At 48.6% G+C, this 20854-nt stretch overlaps 1 protein-coding gene across 1 annotated transcript in view; it reads left to right on the top strand.

Annotated features, from left to right (window-relative positions):
• The window catches only part of kcnb2b (potassium voltage-gated channel subfamily B member 2b), a 62333-nt gene extending 42778 nt beyond the window's left edge, over nucleotides 1-19555 (top strand). The window contains exon 2 of the mRNA XM_076171278.1: nucleotides 17116-19555. Coding sequence (XP_076027393.1) covers nucleotides 17116-19074 — 1959 coding nt within the window. The 3' untranslated portion in view covers nucleotides 19075-19555. The remainder of the gene's footprint in view (nucleotides 1-17115) is intronic.
• Nucleotides 19556-20854: the final 1299 nt, after the last annotated feature.

Here is a 20854-nt window from a genome sequence, read left to right as displayed (position 1 = left end):
AACAAATTTGTCCCTGGCACTAATTACCGCTTCGCAGTAAGCAGCGCAAGTCGGCCCCGGGCGGAATGAAAGGCGGCAATCTCCCCGTCTCCCAGAGAGGAAAACCTCCTTTAGTGAGCGGTGACAGGTGTGGGGGAAGAGGGGAGGGGAGGGAGGGAGAGCGGCGTGGCGGCGGATCCTCTTCTCTGTTGGGTTAAAGGTGGCCTCTTCACTAGGGAGGAGGACGAGGATGAGGAGGAGGCAAGGTCACCCGGAGGAGACATCTTTTGTCTCCATTATGGGCTGATGGTAGTTAAGAGGAGCTTTCCTTCGCCGTGACGCTTCAGAGGCATTGTGTCTATTTCGGGAGCCTCCTGTTGTAGCAACGGCTTTATCGCTCTCCCCTCACGTTTTCATGTTTCCTAATGAAGCTCTTCTCAACCCGTGGCAACCGGAGCCCTAATTGACATCATGATTATGTAAACAGATTCATAAGAGCAGAAAGCACACTGGGACGTAGCCTGATGTTCCTGCAGGGACACTTCCAGCTCTCCGTATTCGAGCTACAAAACTGCGTGAGCCGCACAGGAAGCGCCACTCCGAAACACACCTCTGCCCTCCGTCGCTCTCAGGACTTGTTAAGCTCGCACAAATCCATCCCTCAGCGCTCTCTGATCCTGACCTACACGTTTATTACTTTTGGAAATGTGTCTCCGGTCTACATTTCCTGTTCCTGTCAGAGCGGCGAGAGGTTTTCAAGCGCAGTCTGACAAGTGCAGTCTGGAAAAAGATGTGAAATGCCACGCGGGCGCTCTCTCTGGTACATTCTGAGGAACGTCTACGTGCAGATGACTACGCAAGAGTCTAAAAATGGAGTCGTTCTTTGATGTCAAGTTACTCTCAACCCTCCAAACATCCAGCGCCAAGGCTCACTGTGGCGAAATCTTGGCTGCGGTAACGGACTGGAGTCGGGATGCGCGCTGACGATGAGGAAGGGAGTGTAGGCGGACCCCACCAACGCCGCTGCAGATCAGCGGAGGGAGCAGCAGGCAGGATGGAATAGAAAGAGAGAGAGAGGGAGAGATGGACGCAGAGGGTGTGTGTGTGTGTGTGTGACAGGGTGGCTGGGGGGCGGGGGGGGGAGTGTAGATCATAAAGTAGATAGCAGGGATTGTGCTTGATCCTCGTCAGGGATCATAAGACAGGCAGCAGGATGCCTGGAGCGTAAGTCCAAGGTTTGGGAGGACAGTCAATCTGTCAGACGGGACAACAATCCTTGACCTCTTACTTACGCAGTTTAATATCAGCCTGATGTGAAATCGCACTGTGGCCGGTTGGTTTGTTTGAGTTATATTTGGCGTGATTTAGGGGCCTAGTGGGCGGGATCCGTCCCCCCGCATAAGCTCGGGGTCACAGGCGATCCCTGGAAGGTATTTCAGACGCGGTTTCGTCTGCTTTTCTGGCAGGTTTGAGCCGTGCTGATGTTGTAACTGCCACCCTGAAGATAGCGTCAAACAAACACCAAGCAAGATTTGTAAAGGCTTTTTATCCTCGGGCCCATTTGGACGTACACACTGTGCTCGGAACTTGGCTTGACTGACAGCGATACTCTAGAAAGCACCAAATATGGCGTGGATGCGCCACAGACTCTTGGGTAGATTCCGTGTTCCTCCCACATGTACTCCCATCTGCAGTGTTTGGTGGTCAACTTCCAACCACCACACACACACACAGAAAGGCACACACACACACACACACACACAAGCACTGTTTGTGTACGTGAGTTCGTGCACATGTTCGAGCGCTGCGTTTACATCCTGTTTTGGAAGTTGAGGATCTCCTTACGAGCAGGTATGCGCTCATGTGCTCGTCCAAAAAGGAGCCGAGTCTGAAACGGGAGAGCGGAGAATTTTGCTCAAAAGCGCAGCGTGCGAGTGCTTTTGCAGCTCATTAGTCTTGAAGGTGGGAGTGTCGGGGGCTATTTATACCGTCCAAGCACGTGAGGACGATGTAAGACTCACTTTCTAGCCTCTCCTCTCCTCTCCTCCCTGCTGCTCCTTCTCCTAATGCCATTCGATTCCCTTGTGTTAACCCTATTTTCATGCTTTATTCAAAAATCACTACCCCTGTCATTTTTACTCTCGCCAATCGAAACCATAAAAGTAACTGTCAGCCACGTGTGTGTCTGTGTACGTGTGTGTTTGTACGTGTGTGTGTGTGTGTGTGTGTGTGTGTGTGTGTGTGTGTGTACGTGCCGCCAGCCACCTTCGTCCCCCGCTGGGACACATTAAAAGTCTCCCAACATCGACTGCGATTACAAACCTGTAAATAGTCGTGGAGCGGCCCAAAACGCTGGCCCTGACCTGGAACCTGGAGATCCTAACATCTCTAAAGCCAGCGGAGAGCATTTGTAACATTTGCTTACAGAGGGATCAGCTTTATACTGCACTATATCCATTAAGGACAAAGTAATAGCACCCGTGGGAGACTAGGCCGGACCGTTGCTTCTGCTTCTACGCTAATAAATAATTGAGAGGGATTGATTATCGAGTCAGAAATGCTTCAGCGATTGTTGTCATATATTTGGTTTTAATTGGTCATTTGTGTCTGATAATCAATGTCTGCTCCTCTATGGGTCCACCGGGTGAAACTTCACCATCGTTATCTGAAGGAACCACAGAGGAGCAATTTGCTTGATTGAAGGAGTCGTTTAGGAGAAATGAAGGTTTCAGCACATTAATGGTGTGTTTGCGTTGGGTTTGTGTGTCTCTATGCACCCACATGCAGGGCTGTATGTATGTAGGCTTCGGAGTGGCGAGATGTGCCAGCCCCCCGCCCTTCACCCCCCCGGGGCGTCCACATGTTCGGCTCGCTCTGCTTTGCCTCATTTCTCAGGCTCACTCCTTATCACGCAGACGGAGGAGAGAGAGAATGAGAAGTGCCTGTTTATCAAAGCAGCTCGCCGCGTCGCCACATGCAGCATATAAGAGCGTTTGTGTTATTAATGTCTCGCCTCGTCCGTGTTGATAAACCGGAATCGGACAAACTAAGTTGTTAGGCGTTTGCTTGTTCCACGTCAAGAGAAAACAAAGTCAATGTCACTCTGTGTTGTTTCTCCGTTCCGGCTGATTGCACAGTGAAGCAGCGTATACTTGGACGATTGTGTTGCTCTGGAGGAGTCGTATTGAGCCGAGGGGATGAATAAAGGAGAGGAGGAGGAGGAAGAAGAGGAGGAGGAGGAGAGGCAGAAGGCAAACATCAGGATAGACAGGAGGAGGGAGGAGAAAGGGATGAATCATGGAGGATTCTGTCCCAAAATGGATGCGGTGCTGTTTGTTTTTGCGCCGCACGTGTCTGAGATGAGCCACATGTGAGCCAAACACAATCTGAATGAACATCTAGTCACTTTAAGTTTCCTTATGACTACAGGTGGAAGCTCAGTTGTGCCACAAACTTCCACTCTTCCTCATCGGTCTGCAAACATACTGTCAAAGTTGTTCAATGTCCCTTTTCTGGACAAACTAAGGACTTCTTCTGGACCTTGGAGGGGACAACAAGAAGACCAACCGGGTGTATTTGGACCTGACACAGAAGGACGTGACAGAAGCCTACTTATGCTGTTGCTGGGGTCAGAAACAGCGCCATCTAGAGTCCCTCTGGTGCCACTTTAAGGCGTTTGAGCGTAATGAGGGTGCCAAGGTTAAAGCCACTGTTGTTCATGTGACAACTGTTCCGAGACCCCGAGTGACATCCAGCTTAATTTAGCCCCCGTCTACTGTGCCTGTTCGTCAAAGAGAGAAACCGGGGCCGTGCCAGCCATGACATCATCACCCAGAATGCACAGGAAGGCACATACCGGACACCCACACACCCACCCAGGGCACACACACACAGACGCAAGTGTACGCAGGCATTCCCAAGCTACAAGTGTGGCGCGTGTTATACGTGTGTTACAGTGGTGTCACCTCACACTGCGCTCGCTTGTTTCTTCGCTCGTCTCGGCTGCACGGGAAAGCAGCGGCAGGGAGAGAGAGAGAGGACGGAGGGGAAACAATGGAGCGGCGGTAAAGAAGGATTTAACTGTAATTTGTAGCAGGGAATAAATCTGAGTCATTGCACGCGTAATCCCCCCGGAGAACAGTTTGGCTTTCATACCTCTGTCCTAAATCCATTATTACAAACACACACACACCTTGCAGGTTGTGGAGAACAATCCCCCCCACCCCCCCTCCCTCCTCGTCTCCTCCTCCCCTTACCAGCCAATCCTCATTAAATCTGCAGAAAATGCCAAATGGGATTTTCAGAGTAAAAGCCCCATGCAGGGTGGGCTTCTGGTCGGACTTAATGAATAAGAATCAATATGCAGCATTGATTGTGGGATTTTCTGAAAGCGCAATGTGGCTCAGCGCGCCGCTCCGCACGCATAAATTCTGTATTTTAAGTGAAGCGTGAAGCCGAGGCAGCGAGGGGAGGTCACCCAGGAAGTAGGAGCCGTCTAATGCCGCTCATTAGTACTGCCGGCTAATGGCTGGGATACTAAAAGCGCTGTGATTTACTGCAGGCCGCCCCTCACACACACACACGCTCACACACACACACGCAGATGTTGGTGATGATCCCGCCGAGCGCTTTTGATTTGAACAATGTCAGATCCAATCACCAGCATTTGCCATAACAACGATGATTAAAGCAATTTGGGAGCTTTATTGAGCGTAAAGCCGGCGAAAATGTGAAACGGTTCAATTTGTTAGAGGAAAGAGAAGAGGCTGCTACTCCAGAGAGAGAGAGAGAGAGAGAGAGAGAGAGGTATCGCCGTCATGTTGTGGTGGAGAGTGTTTGTTCACTGGGAGAAGAATCACTTTGTTAGGTGTTAGTTGGACGTGCGTCACTAGCGGGGCGAGACAGAGGAGGACTTGTTTTCCTGTATGCAGTCTTAAACGATGAAGAGGCAGAGATCCGGCGCCGTCTGCTGGCTCACGTTTACAAACCTTGCTTTACCTGCTGCAAAAAGGGATGGAGTGACACCAGAATCTTCCGAGAGACGCCACGGAGGTTACTCTGACCCTGAGGCTCTACATCACAGAGCTGCCGAGCTGCGAGACCCAGAGCAGCCCAATTACTGCGAGGAGTCTGAGAAGTCTCACCAAAGCTGCAGTCCTCGGTTATAAATTGGACATGCCACCCATTAAACATTTTATGAGAGCTTTAGGATTCCTAAATTTCAAAATAAAGGCATGCTGGTTTCAAGTTTTCTTTGATTTGATGTTGAAACTTCGATGCAAACTCCAAACGCCGCCTCTTTCCTTAGCTGGGGAGTGATTCTGCTTATATTACAGTATGAGGCGGACCGTTCGGAGGATGTTAACTCGTTCGAAAAGACAGATTAGTCCACAGAGGAAGGCTTTGATTTCACGAGCCAAAGATGAGCTCCTCACATCTTTTTAATCAAGATGTAATTCACCCCCTGATTCCACATTAGCCGCCTTTTACGATGTTTTCTCCCCGCGATGCCTGGGAATTATTGGGCTTTTAAAAATCTTTAATAGTTCTCGACAAGGTTGTGGTGTTTGAATTTAATGAGTGTGTGTGATCAGGATGATTAACAGACTTCTGACCGCAATAAACGCCTCGGCGTCACATCCCAGGCTTTGGAAGTATAACTACCAAGTCCAACCAATGGGAAGGGGAGATATGATGTCGCCAATCTGTGTGATAACCTGACACCCTGACCTGGCATCAGGGTCACACCGGTCCCACAATTCATCAGCCTGTCTGGCTTTGGAAGAGCTTGCACGCTATATTGTGATTCTTCTACCCATCAGCCAATCTGTCTGTTCCATTGAGTGTAATCTTCGCCGCGGAGAGAACGGAATACTAATGCAGCACCGGTGTTCTTTTCTGGAAACGTCCCGGATATTCAGGACTCCCCGGGTCCTACAGGTGCCTTACATGGTAGAAAGGAGTCTTTAGCAGTATGTTTTGCCTGGATATGCAGTATATCTGTGAATGGGACATCAGAGTCAGTGGATGTTCCAGGTGTCTGCCCTGTGTTTTACTCCACAGCAATTCCATTAACGTTCTCCCTGATTGAGTTTGTGATTTAGTCCGCCCAGCTCCGATCCTCTCCAGATCATTGAGGAGTGCAGATTGCATTTGGATGAGAAAATAGTCACTCTTAAATATTCCACAGCAAAATGTGTTGTGTGTGCGTGTGTGTGTGTGTGTGTGGGAACCTCCTCTGTTGTATTAATTAAAGGAAATCTCCCGTGAAGATGCGGGGGCGTCCCAATCTGGCCCTTCTCAAGGACAGTCAGCCTATCAATAATACAACCCTCCACCCCAAACCTACACACTCTGCTACCACCCCCCCCCACACACACACACACACGTACAGTCCATGGGTATATCTCACTCTATAGCCATAGCAACAGTCACCCGGTGCCTCTCCCAGCGAGCCTGCCGGCGATTCGTGGCTGGGGAACAAAGGCGAGGGCGATATTCAGGCCCGTTTATTTTCCCGCTCCCTTATCTGCGCTGGCCACCGCCGCCGCCGAGCTCAGCACTCAGCTCAATTGCCGAATCGCTCAAAAGTCTGTCCGTCGGCTTGTTCTTTTGTTGCCGACGACCACTGAGTATGATCCGGCGTGAGTCACCGCCGGAGCAAACATGGTGGCACACTGGGAGGGAGGGAGGGAGAGAGAGAGGGAGAGAGAGAGCAGCTTGTGTTGTTTAGTAGATAATTGCTGAACTCACTCATCTGATCAACGGCTTTATTAAAAGTGTGTGTGTGTGTGTGTGTGTGTATTGGAGGCCTAAATCTCCACACCGTCTACAGGTTGTTGTTTTCTTTCCTCTGGTGACGGCCCCACCGCCTTTCATGCCACATGGTCGTGAAAGTGCAAGAGGGGGGATTCCATTCACAAGTTTCTATGGTTACGGTGACAAGCGTCAATACATTACTGACGCCACCGCTGCTAAGACCCTATCCCTCTCTCTCTCTCTCTCTCTCTCTCTTTCTCTCTCTCTCTCTCCCTCCCTCTCTCTCTCCCTCTCTCTCTCTCTCTCTCTCTCTCTCTTTCTCTCTCTCTCTCTCCCTCCCTCTCTCTCTCCCTCCCTCTCTCTCTCTCTCTCCCTCTCTGTGTGTCTCTCAGGATATGATTCCAAGTTGTGGCATCAGAGTCAGGATTAAGGAGAGATGTATTTATTAGAGCTTTGGGGATTAACAATACACCAAAAGATACAAAAAAGAAGTGTTTAAAGGATTTCATAAGCCCCTTTTGTCATCCTGGATTTGTTTTTCCTTCACCTTTCTTTATTTGTTTGTCTGTTTTTCTCTTGTTTGCCGTTTCAGTCCCTTCTTCTTCTTCTTCTTCTCCTTGCCCGGCTGCCTTTCTCCTCTGAGTCTCTCATGAATATATTCAAGCAAACAGCATCAGGGAGAATCTCATTACAGAGGGAGCCACGTTGTCAGTTTTCTGCTGTAAACACAGTTGGTGTGTGTGTGTGTGTGTGTGTGTGTGTGTGTGTGTGTGTGTGTGTGTGTGTGTGTGTGTGTGTGTGTGTGTGTGTGTGTGTGTGTGTGTGTGTGTGTGTGTGTGTGTGGTGTCGGTGTGTGTGGGTGTCGGTGTGTGTGGGTGTGTGTGTGTCGCCGTGAGTGACGGGTCTAAGACATTGACAGAGGTGCAGGCCCGTTCTCGGTCGCCAAAGTTGAGCAACAATAAATCAGCCGAGACGTGAGAGAGAGAGAGAGAGAGTTTTGCACCGCCAGCACATAACTTGAGAGAGAGTTTGTGAGCGAGCGAGCACGAGAGAAAGCACCACACACACTGCAGCGAGGTGAGCAGTCGGTGCAGAGGTTGGCGGGAGAGTATAAATGAAAGAGGGCGTGTTTGTGTTTGTTTTTCTCTCCCTCTGTGAATGCATAATGCCTGGAAGAGAGGAGGAGAGAGAGAGAGAGAGAGAAGGGGAGTCAGAGAGAGAGAGATTATCTCATCTCATCCTTTTTGCATCACTTCTTTAAAGGCAAAACAAAATCACAAAGTCAGAGAACTTTTCCTCGTTGAACTTCGGCCTAAAGGGAGCAGGAGCGCCCTCTTCTGGCCACTTTCTCTCTCCTGGTCCAGCTCTGTGCTCCGGTCAATCAAGGGGCCGTAGCACTTCCTTTCAATAATTTCCCTAAATGGCAAATGTCTGTATCATATTCAGGAAGGGCTGAGAGTTTACGGTTAGAATTGCGATGCAGGAAGTCTCCTCTCTTTACCCCCGAAGTCTCTGTCAGCCCAGAGCTCAAAGGCTCCTGCAGCTCTCCTCCATGAATGCATAAAAAGCTCCACATCACAGAAAGAAAACAATGTTGACATGGCAAAGGCTCCTTTCTAACTCGGCCCAGCGTTGGTAGTTCTGGGAGGCATCTCCATGGTGACGCAGTTTGACTCAGGCGGCAAGGTGACGCACAGTCACGGAGGGCGACAGATAGAGGTATGAGAGGGGGGAGGAGGTGGAGGAGGAGGAGGAGGGAGAGACGGGGGAATTCTCCCGTTCTTCTGAGGGGTGTAAGTGCACAGAGACGGAGGAGCCTGCCGGGTGCTGCTGAATATGACGGAGTGTGTTCGGAAAGCAGAAAGCACTGTGGGGGAGGGAGCCGTGCAGGCATGTGTATGTACGTGTGTGTGTGTGTGTGTGTGTATTTGTCTGTGCGTGGGAGGTGGAGGGAAGAGTTTTTCTTGTGAGGTTTTCCCCGTCCTGTCTGTGAAGAAAAGCACCCGCGAGAGGTGACAGAACAGTAATTCTAATTCTGAGTAGATCTCTGGAAGGCAACACACACACACACACACTCTCCCTCACCCACTACTACTCCACCTTCCCGTCATCCCTCTGCCTCCCAGCGTAGATGGATGATGTTATCTGCACACTCGGGGGGTAGAGGGGAGCTAGGAGCTTGTAGCAGATTCTTCTCTTGTCGTTATCTGTGCAGCCGGCGACCGCCAATATTAACCGGTGACGTGGTTCAGGCCCTGTCTTCGTGCTCCTCCTTCCCTCCTTGCTTGCCTCCTTCCTTCCATCCTTCCTTCCATCCGTCCTCCCTGTGGTCTGTTGATGGAGGAAGTGTTGATTACGGTGCCTTGGCCAGGTGATTAACGCGGTGATCGCTCGCCACGCAGGCACTGGAGCTCACACACTCAGCGGTAATTACACTCCCCGCGTGTCACACGAGGATACACACGCCTATAGGAACACAAAGCTGCCAAAAGCACTCAAGACACGGGGAAGTCCTCAACAACATGTTATGTCCAATAAACCGCCTGACTATGAAACACAGGCAGCAGCTTCCTTAGATATTAAACGTACAGACACATAACAGATGTTTAGAGATGCAAGAGCAGGGATGTACGTGTTGGAACGTGGTCGATCACAGTTAATGGTGAGAGACAACTACTCGATTAAAGAAGTAATCGATTCAAAATGCACGTAAACACAAGCAGGCTGAAGACGTGAAGCGTGTTAAAGTGATGCATCGTTTACTGGCTTGTGTCTTTAATGGTGAAGTCATATATCTTTCAAAGTGGGCAAATTATAATGATTTAGTAAAGTTATCATTAGGCTGGATTGGGAATTTGTAAAGAGAAATGAAACAGAAAAATGAAAATGCCAATATTCAAGTACAGCATGAGTCCATCAGCATTGAAGTGTGTGTGTGTGTGTGTGTGTGTGTGTGTGTGTGTGTGTGTGTGTGTGTGTGTGTGTGTGTGTGTGTGTGTGTGTGTGTGTGTGTGTGTGTGTGTGTGTGTGTGTGTGTGTGAAGGTTGCTGTGTGTGAAGGGTACTGACCATCTCTCAGCTCTGCCTGCTGCCCCCCTCTCTCTCTCTCGATGTCAGAGGCAGAGGTTAATAATGTTGTTACGCCATAATGGCCGAAGGCTCGTTCTCTCCACAAACACAACATTGTGATGTAACACACGCACACACGCCGGGATAAAAGATGCACACGGACTCGTCGTGCCGCGTTAGTGAAAGCTGGGACGGCTCGGATTCCAAAGTATGTCTGAGAAAATTGTGGCTGTAGGAAAGTAGAGAGGAAGGGAAGGAAACACAATACAGGAGTTAGGGAAGCAAACACGGATTGTGACGGGTTTGCACAAATTCAAGCACGACGGAAAATAGTTCTTATTGGATTTTCCCACCCTTGGAATAGTATCACTTAACATTTACAACAAATATGGGAGAATTTTGTTCCAGTATCATTGAGTTTGCAGTGTTATGATGTGGGCTGCAGATCTGAGACTTCAGCTCGCTCTGCTGCTGACAGCCTCTTTCTCTCTCTCCCTCTCTCTCTCTTTCTCTCTCTCTCTCTCTCTTTCTCTCTCTCCCTCTCTCTCCCTCTCTCTCTCTCTCTCTCTCTCTCTCTCTCTCTCTCTCTCTCTCTCTTTCGTTGACATTTTGAGTCGTGAAAGTCATTCACCCTGATTGTCCCCAATGTGGATATGAGGCCTAAATTAATGGACAGATTATGGAATAAGGAGGAGGGCGAGCAGAGGGCGAGCAGAGAGCGAGAGAGAGAGAGAGAGAGAGAGAGAGAGAGAGAAGACGAGCGAGAGTAAGATGAAATGTTGACCTTGTTAAGACTAATAATGACTTTCCATCCCCAGATTTAAATACTTGATGGCGCAGCGTGTGTGGAACACCTCTGCTGTCCTACCTGAGAGGCTCGCTAGAAACTTTCCAGGTCCCAACTCTTGAGTCAGAAAGCCCGCAGAGTCCCGCACAGAAATAGCAGCAGTGCACCATGGGAGATCTTATTTTAAGTGGATTGATGAAGTTATGTTCAACTGTGCTCGTATCTGTCCTGAAGTCTATCTGGGTTTTGGAAATCTGATATCAGAAGCTGAGGGCTGCATTACAGGATATAGGATGGACCGAGCGTCGGGTATCTATTTCAGTCAGCTGATGGCTCAAGGATCCTATCAGTGCTTTAAATAAATTCATCAATACGCTTGATTGAGAAGGCGAGTTGCCGATTCTCTCTCTCTCTCTCTCAAGGTTGCGTCCAGCGGCGGCCCTCGCCTGCGATGTAAAGTGTATTTATGGTGTGGCAGCTCGCTCATAAAACTTTAAGCGCACCTGAGTGTGTGTGTGTGTGTGTCGTTGGCGTGCCGCATTGTGGCCTAAAAAAAGCTTACGGGTCAGCAATGCGGAACGTCGCTTCGCCTCACCTGCAATCGCTCCTCGTGCCCAAGCGAGGGAAAAGTAGAAAAAGTGTCATTTCGTCCACGCATCATGTTTCATTTACCGCTATTGTATGCTTGAAAACATTGAGCATCAGGCTTTCCCTCTCTATTATAGTTCAGAATCACAAATGAGACTTTTCTCCAAGCTCTTTCCCCACATTCCCTCCTTTTATCGCTGTAAACCAACACTATAGGAGCCATCGTTACGACGTGTCAGCTAATATTTGATTTCCCGTGCAGTTTGACGGACACATGGCCCGGGCGCTCGCCGCTCTGATGCCTGCTCGGCTCAGGCTTTTCCCTGTGACTCCGCACTCTATAAATATTTCAAACTAACCCATTTTCCTCCCTGGTCCTACAAATAAAGAAAGCAACAAACAAACAAGTATCGCCCTGGTATAAATACAGCCTGGAATGGAGCGAGAGGGCTTCGAGGGGGGAGGACAGGAAGCACACGAGTCAGTAAATCAGCACTCAGTCGCTGTTTTGCATGATTATGGCCGCTGAGGAGAGTTTCTTTCGCCGGCATCTGTTGTTGTGTTTGCCGATTCATCAGCAGGTTTACTGGAGAAGCATTGACGCTGTCCTGATGAAAGTCTGTGAAAGGGTGGGGCAGGACTTTAAAGTGCTTTAGGTGCAGGAATGTTTTATAATTCTGACTTCTTTTCTATATTTGCTCTCCGTTCCTGGCAGTAGTTTGGTAGTTTATGATAGAATTCCTCAGAAATGTTGTGTCTGGAATGGAGGCGAGGGGTGAGAGTGAGAGCGGCCTGAGAACGGAGGGAGGACGGCTTTATTGATTCTGCTTCTTTTCATTTTCTTGCAGAACCCACTCGGCTCGTTTTTTTGTTATTTTTTATTGCCGAGCGAAGTGAAATCCTCACAGACTCCACGCCGACGTTTCTCTCTCGCGCGTGCATCACACCTCGGGCGCCGTGCTTCAAACGGACAGAAAGCCGAAGCTCATTCACATGCAGTTTGTTTCTTAGACCACACACACACACACACACACACACACACACACACACACACACACACACACCACCCAAATGATCATACCATGGAATGACAGACGTATCAGATCCGCAAAGCACAATCATTGACTTTATCTAGAGCCATTAGCCATTGGCGTCTTTTCACCAAATGGACACACTGAGTCGTTTGGTTTCTCCTCCAGATCTATCACACATATTGTGGCGTCGCTGTTTCTTGACTCCTCAATGAACTCGGCTATCTCCTCTATAGATTTATGACTTGAGTATTGAGGCTTGACTTGTTATGAGTGTGGCACGCCTCCAAACGTTTGGGAACTTTGGAAGAGCTACAAGGCAAAACAGTGGAAAGACACCAAGTATCGCAGTCTCTCTCTCTGTCTTTCTCACTGTCGCTCTGTCTCTCTCACTCTCTCTCTCTCCTGTTTCTCTTAACTCGTTGGAAGGCAGCCATGGAAAAAGCTCTAAACTAGCATAATCTCGACAGTGTGAGAGGGAAAGTGTCTCCTCTCTTTGTTGATTGGGATTTGTGTCGTGTCTCCTTGTTGTATCCTAATTATCTACACTTAAATATCTCTGCCTGACTCCTTTATGATGGAATAACTCAAACTGGTCTCTAACAGAATTTCCAAAACCTAGAAATCATCTGGAGCCGATGGAGCTTCTCAATATTAAGTGAGATGCTGTCGTCATACTCGACAAGCGACAGTCCCAGAAGAAGAATTATGTCACAAATCCCGGGATCGATCCACATTAGCATAGCCATGATCACCTGGATTGATTGATTCTGCTGCGAGAAACGATCTTACCTGAGCAACGGATGGGTTTGCGAGGCATAAATTGACGACACAAATGGGCAGAGGGGAGGGGGGTCAACGGGGAACTCAGAGGTGGATGGCGGCCCGTCGGAGCTGTGAGCCGGGGGGATCAATAGGCGCTCACAGGGCCCGGCTCAGTGTCCATAATGTGATGCCTGCACCGATCGATAGCCTCCCCCAAGTTGGCAGATACTGTAGGCCACCAGGTTATTTTTCCTCCTCACGCTTTCTTCCCTCTGTCAAACTAAGGAATGGCGGGATGTTGGGGGGAGGGGACGCGACCAGATGAGGCGATCCGAGAAGTGAGGCATAACTGTTAGAGGCCGTAGGGCTGACGTCGATGACAGGACGTTTAGAGTAGAGAGAGAGTCTCTATTGACCGTCTCCTTATGGGAAGAGAACCAAGAGGGGCAGAATAGCAATTTCAGGATTAGTGCCTCAGATGGCAGGTGACTGCAGGCGGAAATTAAGAGCGGCTCACGGGAGCTTTCAACTTATTGGCTCCCTTCGGCTTCACACTTTCTGCTCCGGCCTCCCGGCGGATCAAAGGCTCCTTTAGAAGATGTGGATTAGAAGTGGGTTTGCTGGTGGTGCAGCTGAAGCAAACTCACTCTCCTGCTAAATCACATATTCACCTCCACTCCCGCCGACACTGTGGCTGCCAATGGGAGTTATGTATATTATATTATATTTTTTCATGACATGTTTTACAACACGGTGGCAGAATTCAGTATTAGAATGAAAGTCATGTGGCGTTTAATATCTCTCTCTGACTCTAAATCTCTCTGGGAGGCTCTGCTACACTTTTCCCTCTAGTGGAGGAGCTGGGGATGACACCCATCAGCTAATCATCAGGTCGTGCCTTGACCTGAGCCTGACCTGACTGTGAGTCTGTGACATCATAGGGTCAAATCCTAAACACGGGTTAAGATAATGGAAAGGAAAAGAGAGAGAGTGGAAAGCAATGGTTTGTGGATTTGGCAGATAGGAAGAATCGTTGCACTTTAAGAGTCAAAGTCAAAGCGTTTTCATACATCACAGTGACATCCGAGTCCAGGTTCATGTCTCATAGTGGATTTGTATGCAGGGAGCTTTCATTGTTTCAGCAAAAATCTATCAAGGACATTTTATTGTTTGAATTTCTCTTCAAATATTTGCTCTGCAACCGTGCGTGCGTCCAGTCCAGTGACATATCATGTTTCATCCTCCAACTCTTAATGGCTTTCCTCTCTCATTACATAATAAGGTCTCTGCCAAGTCACTTCCCGGTCAGCTGACATGTCTGTTTTTAAAGGCACGAGTCACGGCGTCCGGCTTTGAGCCTTTTAATGCCGCCGCACATGCGAAATGGAGGGCGACGTAAGGCTCAATCCAAGTCATTGAATCTCTTAACTACTTCCACTCAATTACAGCAGGTTAATGACAGCCACCTCGGGATCGCTGACCCCTCCCTCCTCCCTCCTCCCCTCCCCCTCCAAGCTTAAATGCCACTTGCAAATGTGTGTGAGCAGGGGGTGCATGGATGTGTAGGAGGATGAGATCACATGAGTGTTGGTCAGTGAAAACATTATTCACACTGTCTCTGTGTGTGTGCGTGTGTGTGTGTGTGTGCGTGTGTTAATGCCCACACACACATTCATTCATCTGCTCATGGTGGAGTTTTCAAGGGCTCCCTTTGTTCTAAAGTGTGGAGCGCCCGACCATTAACTGTCTCCTCTAATGTGATTCTAAATAAAGACTTGCTGACCTCCGAGGCACGAGTTCCTTTGTACTCATATATATAAAGATTGTTTTTATTCTTGGAGCTGCATCAGCAAAACAATTTACAGTCAGGCCGTCCAAAATCATTATGTCGTATAGATTCATGTAGTCGCTCATCTGAAGGGCTAACTCGATGCTGACTCCTAATCAAAGGTCCTCTGATCGGGTGATTGATCAGGTGGTTTGGCACTCTGGGGAGGGTTGAGCTTCAGATCCACCTGCCAAAACACTCCAGAGTATGAGCAGCGTGTTTTCCAGGAGGTCCCCGTGACCGCACGCGCTCTGGCCTCAGTGCCAAGCTGCCTCACTCAGCTGCTAACGGCTTTAAACCAATCAACACCGGCATTTCTTTATGGATAATACTTCCTCTCCTGCCGAGCCACGACACCCACTTTCTCTCTCTCTCTCTCTCCCTCTCCCTCTCCCTCCCTCTCTCTCTCTCTCTCTCTCTCTCTCTCTCTCTCTCTCTCTCTCTCTCTCTCTCTCTCTCTCTCTCTCTCTTCACAGTGGCATTTGTTACTCATAAAAACAAACATAGTAACCCTGCTTAAAGTGTGGACTTCATATCTAACAAATCCAGTTAAATTATATAAGCGTGTGTTGTTTGACAGTTGATTTTGCAGACTTGTCGAATCCTGATCAACGGACTTGTTATTCTCTTTTATCTGTGGCAATTTCAATAGTAATTTCCTCGTGCTGATGGATGGGTCACCTTCTTTGACCTCCATCCCTGCATATATTTGCTGAATGATTACAAAAGAAGATTGAGCGATTGCCTCCCAAAGTTTGGCTCCGGCGGTGTTTAACTTGCTCCTGCCCCTGGATGTGCTGGTTGATCAGTATTCGGGACGCCTCCTTCTCCTCCCCGCCTTGACTGAGACGCCTCAACCTCAGTTTGTTAGACTTTAATCGCTCTTATATTGCTCAAGTCGAAGTAGACGCCTCTCAAAGAATGCTGATTTTTTTTTTCTCCCTCTTCTTCTTCTTCCCTTGCGCCCGAGTTTGCAGTCAATAACTTATTCTGCAACACTGCGGCGAGTGTAGGACAGTGACATTTTCACCTGTGTGGGTTGAGGCTCTGAGTGGAGTTGCGGTGCGAGGACCCTGCAGCATTCTAAGTAGGGTTTATCTGCTGCCGCTGCCAGAAACAAGAGGGGGAGTATGGAGAGGAACAGGTGGAGGAGGTAGAAGAAGAGTAACGGGAGGATGAGAGAGCAACGCAGCGCTCCTCAATCTGTGCCAACAACACACACACACATACACACACATTGGGCTCACTCATCTCAGACACGCTCACCCACCCGTCATGCATTGCTCACACACTCTTGTTTTAAAAATACCAAACCTCAATCAAGGTAAAGAGCAGCTAAGACACCTCGTACGCTGTTAACTATATTTAAAAAAGCTCGTACAGTCATTTGTATTGATTATTGAACAGAACAAAATTATAAGATTTGTACCACATTACTGGTATGGATGTATTTTATACTAATTTGCATTTCTTCCCTGAAAGTATAGGAGCTATAACCATTACTTTTACATATCTAACTCCAGCCTTGGGCCAAACTTTAAACTCATCTTAATTCTAAGCAGAAAGCCTTTATATTAAGTTTTTATCTCCAACACATAGGGAACAATAGATTGACCCCAATCACACCATGTGAGCTCTGCTGTGCCTGTGTGAATGGATTTTTCCGCCCCTGCAATATAATGAATACTGAATACATGCACACACGCACACGCGCGCTCACACACACTTATTATGAAAATTGGCTCCTGGCCTACTTATTATCCCTTACTTATATTTGGGTCTGTCCTGTAATGCAGCAGTCATTCACAGGTTTAATCACTCACCTACTGCCTATTTTCTACCTTTGTCATTTTACATTACCGAGCCAGCAGAGTCCACCCCCTCACACACACACAAACACACACACACACACGTCCTCGTTTGTAGCGCTCTCTGGTATGATTTATATCCCTCATATACAGTGCTCGTTTTCCTACAGGCATTCTCCCCATTCTGCCTTTTAAGCAAAGACGGACACTTAATTCCGGCACTCGGTTTTATTCGTGCCATTCGCTCCGCAGCTGACGCCATAATTCAGGCCTCTCTTTTCTCGTCTCTGTCTAAAATGACAAACGCCGCTCGTTATTCACCGTGTCTCTCATATCTGCCACTAACACCTGAACCATAATATGAGAGCAATTAAGATTAATTGTGCAATTCGAGGAGCATTCGCTAACCCTAACCCATAATATCAAACGTTTTGCTTTTATTCAATTAATAGCAATGTCTTCCTCCCCTTGACCTTCCTTGTGCTTTTCTCCTTCTCTGCAGATTCTCGCCATCATCTCCATCCTCTTCATCGTCCTGTCCACCATCGCTCTGTCTCTCAACACCTTACCGGAGCTTCAGGTCTTCGACGAGTTCGGCCAGGCCAACGACAACCCCAAGCTGGCCCACGTGGAGGCGGTGTGTATCGCCTGGTTCACCATGGAGTACCTCCTCCGCTTCCTCTCCTCTCCCAACAAGTGGAAGTTCTTCAAGGGCCCGCTGAACGTCATCGACCTGCTGGCCATCCTGCCGTACTACGTCACCATCTTCCTCACCGAGTCCAACAAGAGCGTCCTGCAGTTCCAGAACGTGCGACGTGTGGTGCAGATATTCAGGATCATGAGAATATTGAGGATCCTGAAGTTGGCCAGACACTCCACAGGGCTCCAGTCTCTTGGATTTACTTTGAGAAGGAGCTACAATGAGCTGGGGCTGCTGATACTATTCCTTGCCATGGGCATCATGATATTTTCCAGCTTGGTCTTTTTTGCTGAGAAAGATGAAGATGCCACCAAATTCACGAGTATCCCCGCCTCGTTCTGGTGGGCCACCATCACCATGACCACAGTGGGCTATGGTGACATCTACCCACAGACTTTACTGGGTAAGATTGTGGGTGGGCTGTGCTGCATCGCAGGCGTGCTGGTCATTGCTCTACCCATCCCCATTATTGTCAACAACTTCTCTGAGTTCTATAAGGAGCAGAAGAGGCAGGAGAAGGCCATCAAGAGACGCGAGGCGCTGGAGAGAGCCAAGAGGAACGGTAGCATTGTGTCCATGAACCTAAAGGATGCATTCGCCCGCAGTATGGAGCTGATGGATGTGGTGGTGGAGAAAGGAGAGGACAAAATGTCCCTGGATAACCACCTGACTCCCAGCCGCTGGGGCGGCTCAGCCAGGCACTCCTTGTCTGAAACCAACCTGAGGTCCCCAGACAGAAGAAACGCAGACTCTCTATCTCCACATCGCATCACCATCACCACCACAGGAAGTCCCCAGAGGATGACCAGGAGCCCCCAGCACCTTAATGTGCAGAACCTGGAGGAGATGTACAACCAGATGACTAAGTCACAGTCTTTCACCAATCTCAACACCACAAGCTCCATGAGCACCCTGAGCACCACCATGACCAACCCCGCCTCACCTAAGAAGCCTCACAGTCCTGATTCTACACTGAAAGAGGAGGTGGAGCTGGAGATGACCGAGGTCCCGCCCTCTTACGAAGACAACTTTGCCTGCTGCTCAGATGATTTTAGAAAGCACAGCCCGAACTCAGACGGACAGTGTCGGTTCAGACACCCGAGGGCCCCACCGCATCTCGATCTCAGCCAAGTGAGGACCAGCGATGACGAAGGCTCTCCTGGCTCCACGCTCAAAGACGACCTGTACGAATCTGCCCTGCTGGACCCAGGTGATGAGTCACTGCTCCATATAGAGGAAGGGGAGAGCTTCCGCAGCACAGTGGAGGGGGAAGAGGATAACCCTCTGAAAATAGAAGGGTTGAAGACAAACTTCACCAAAGCAGCTGAAAGTCCACTAACACCGCCCAGTACTACCTCTCCTGGGGACATAAGCTCCAGCATCTTGGAAGACGACTCCCCAGATGGAGAGACCTCACCGCTCATCACCAGCCCAGAGGTGCTGGCCCCGCCCTCAGAGGAGGAGACCAGCCCCCTGTCCCCTCACAGCCTGGTGGTGGACACCCCGCCCGGCGACGAAGACAACACCCCAGAGGACCTAGAGGAGAAGCATCTGATGGAGGTGGCCGGTGCTGCGATCGTGCCTCTGTCACCCAAAACTACAGCACAAAACTGCACCCAAGGCGTGGTGGCGGCGGGCGAGGAGGTCAAGGCCGACAGCAACCAAAGTGGACTCAAAGTAGAGAACCACATGTTTACAACAGATATCCACCTGATACCAGGGGACGGCAGCCTCTCTCCCACCTGTGAAACCAGCATGTGACTGGACGGGGAGCCGTGAGGGACACGAGAACCGCCGCGACCTCAGCCTGGTGTGTGAGAGACGAGCGAGGGAAAGGGTTCAGGCGCAGGGAAAGATATTTTTGCATGGCATGAAAAGTCCCCCCTTACTTATGTTGTTGTGTATCGCTGATAAAGACTCTGCAGCGCTTTGTGCAGATCTGAGAATGACTTTGGGACAAACACGGTGGGCTCGGAAATGAGGGATCCAGATCAGATCAGGACAGGACATGACAGGACAGGACAGAGGGACGTGGTGAGACAACGCAGACATGTTGGTCCTCTTGATGTACATATATTGACGGTATCTTCTTCTTACCGAGAGAGAAAGAAGGAAATGCACAGTGGGACTTATCTGTAAAAAGCATGCATTTAAAAAAAACCAAGACAAGATATTTTACGGTGCTTAGTTTGCTGAAAGCGCTCCACTGTAAATACTATAAGACATGCAAGGCAACGACAATGCACAGGACGGCAAAACGGAAAACACTTTCACCGGGAGGTACACACATTTGTAATGTGAAGCGGGGGGAGGGAGGGAGGGAGGGAAGGAAGGGGGGAGGGAAGGGGTTGAACTCAGAGCCCTCAGACTGGGTGTTGCATCGTAGCGACCTATTAAAAGAAACATATCATGACCTTTTGTGGAAATGCAAAGTGTTCCCATGACAACCCTTGTGATGTTTTTCTGTGTGAAGAAATGGCGTGTGCGAATCTGTAACGTCCACACCGTTGCTTTTGATTTTCATAACAGCCGTCGGAATTTTTCATTTGAGCATCAAAATGTACAAGAAGGATTAGAAAAAAAACTCAATTATTCCACTAAAGAGTGTAAAGCCGTAGTTGCCAAACGTGGAACAGCTATTTAGAATATTTACCATCCGGTTTCAGAGGGGAGGACGGGTTGAAATGTCTTAGTTTCTTCCTCGTTGAAGCTCTGGACGCCATCAGAATCATGGAAATTAACATTATTTACTCTGCAACATCTGATATATACGTCTAAAAGTAGTCTTAGGAATGAATTATTAAATACATAGGGTTAGATCGGTTATAGGCAATTCCTACATGAAGTCAATGAGATTCTATATCAACGAGTAAGCAGCACAGTAGATCTGGTCATATACGCTTTACACTATAATTATCCATTTCTGAATTTGAACAGTGATAGTCTGCCGCAGGGAAACGACGGTGTTCCTTGTGCTATCAGTGGACCAAACGGAGCACACAGTAACGCTTTCATCTAGCTCTGCATAGTAAACATGTATGGTAAGAACACATATAATATCAGTGGTTATCTTTTAGTTTTCTTCCTTCTCCTTATGGGTTGTTTACCTGCATTGTCGTCACTTTCATATCCTCAGCGCCCTGATGTCATTGTTGGCATTTGTTCCGTACTACTGCAAGTTTATCCGATCCTGCTGATCCATTTTAAGGCATCGTTTTTTCTTTTGTATATTTGTAGCGTCTCGGACTGTAATTTATTGTGTTTTGTTGTGAAGGAAGCGATTTTCAGTCAAACTTAAACCCAAAGTCTTTTATTTCTGGTCTTCTCTCTCTCGCTTTTGTTTTACACTGACTGAAAATATCCGTTGTATGTTGCCTTTGATTCCAATTTACTGCTGGATGGTGTGTATTGTTTCAGCATGACACTTGGCTGCGTGTGCTCGTCGTACACTAGTGAGTTTGGGGAAGCCACATAAACCTGAAATGTTCTGACAGAGAGTTAAGTGGGTGATTTCTTTGTGTTCTTTCTTTTTTGGTACTGT

Source organism: Genypterus blacodes, unplaced genomic scaffold (genome assembly GCF_046128005.1).
Source record: "Genypterus blacodes isolate CSIRO-AG114 ecotype Tasmania unplaced genomic scaffold, CSIRO-AGI_Gbla_v1 ptg000245l_1, whole genome shotgun sequence".
NCBI classification, from domain to species: Eukaryota; Metazoa; Chordata; class Actinopteri; order Ophidiiformes; family Ophidiidae; genus Genypterus; species Genypterus blacodes.
This window is presented reverse-complemented; position numbering and strand designations above follow the sequence as displayed.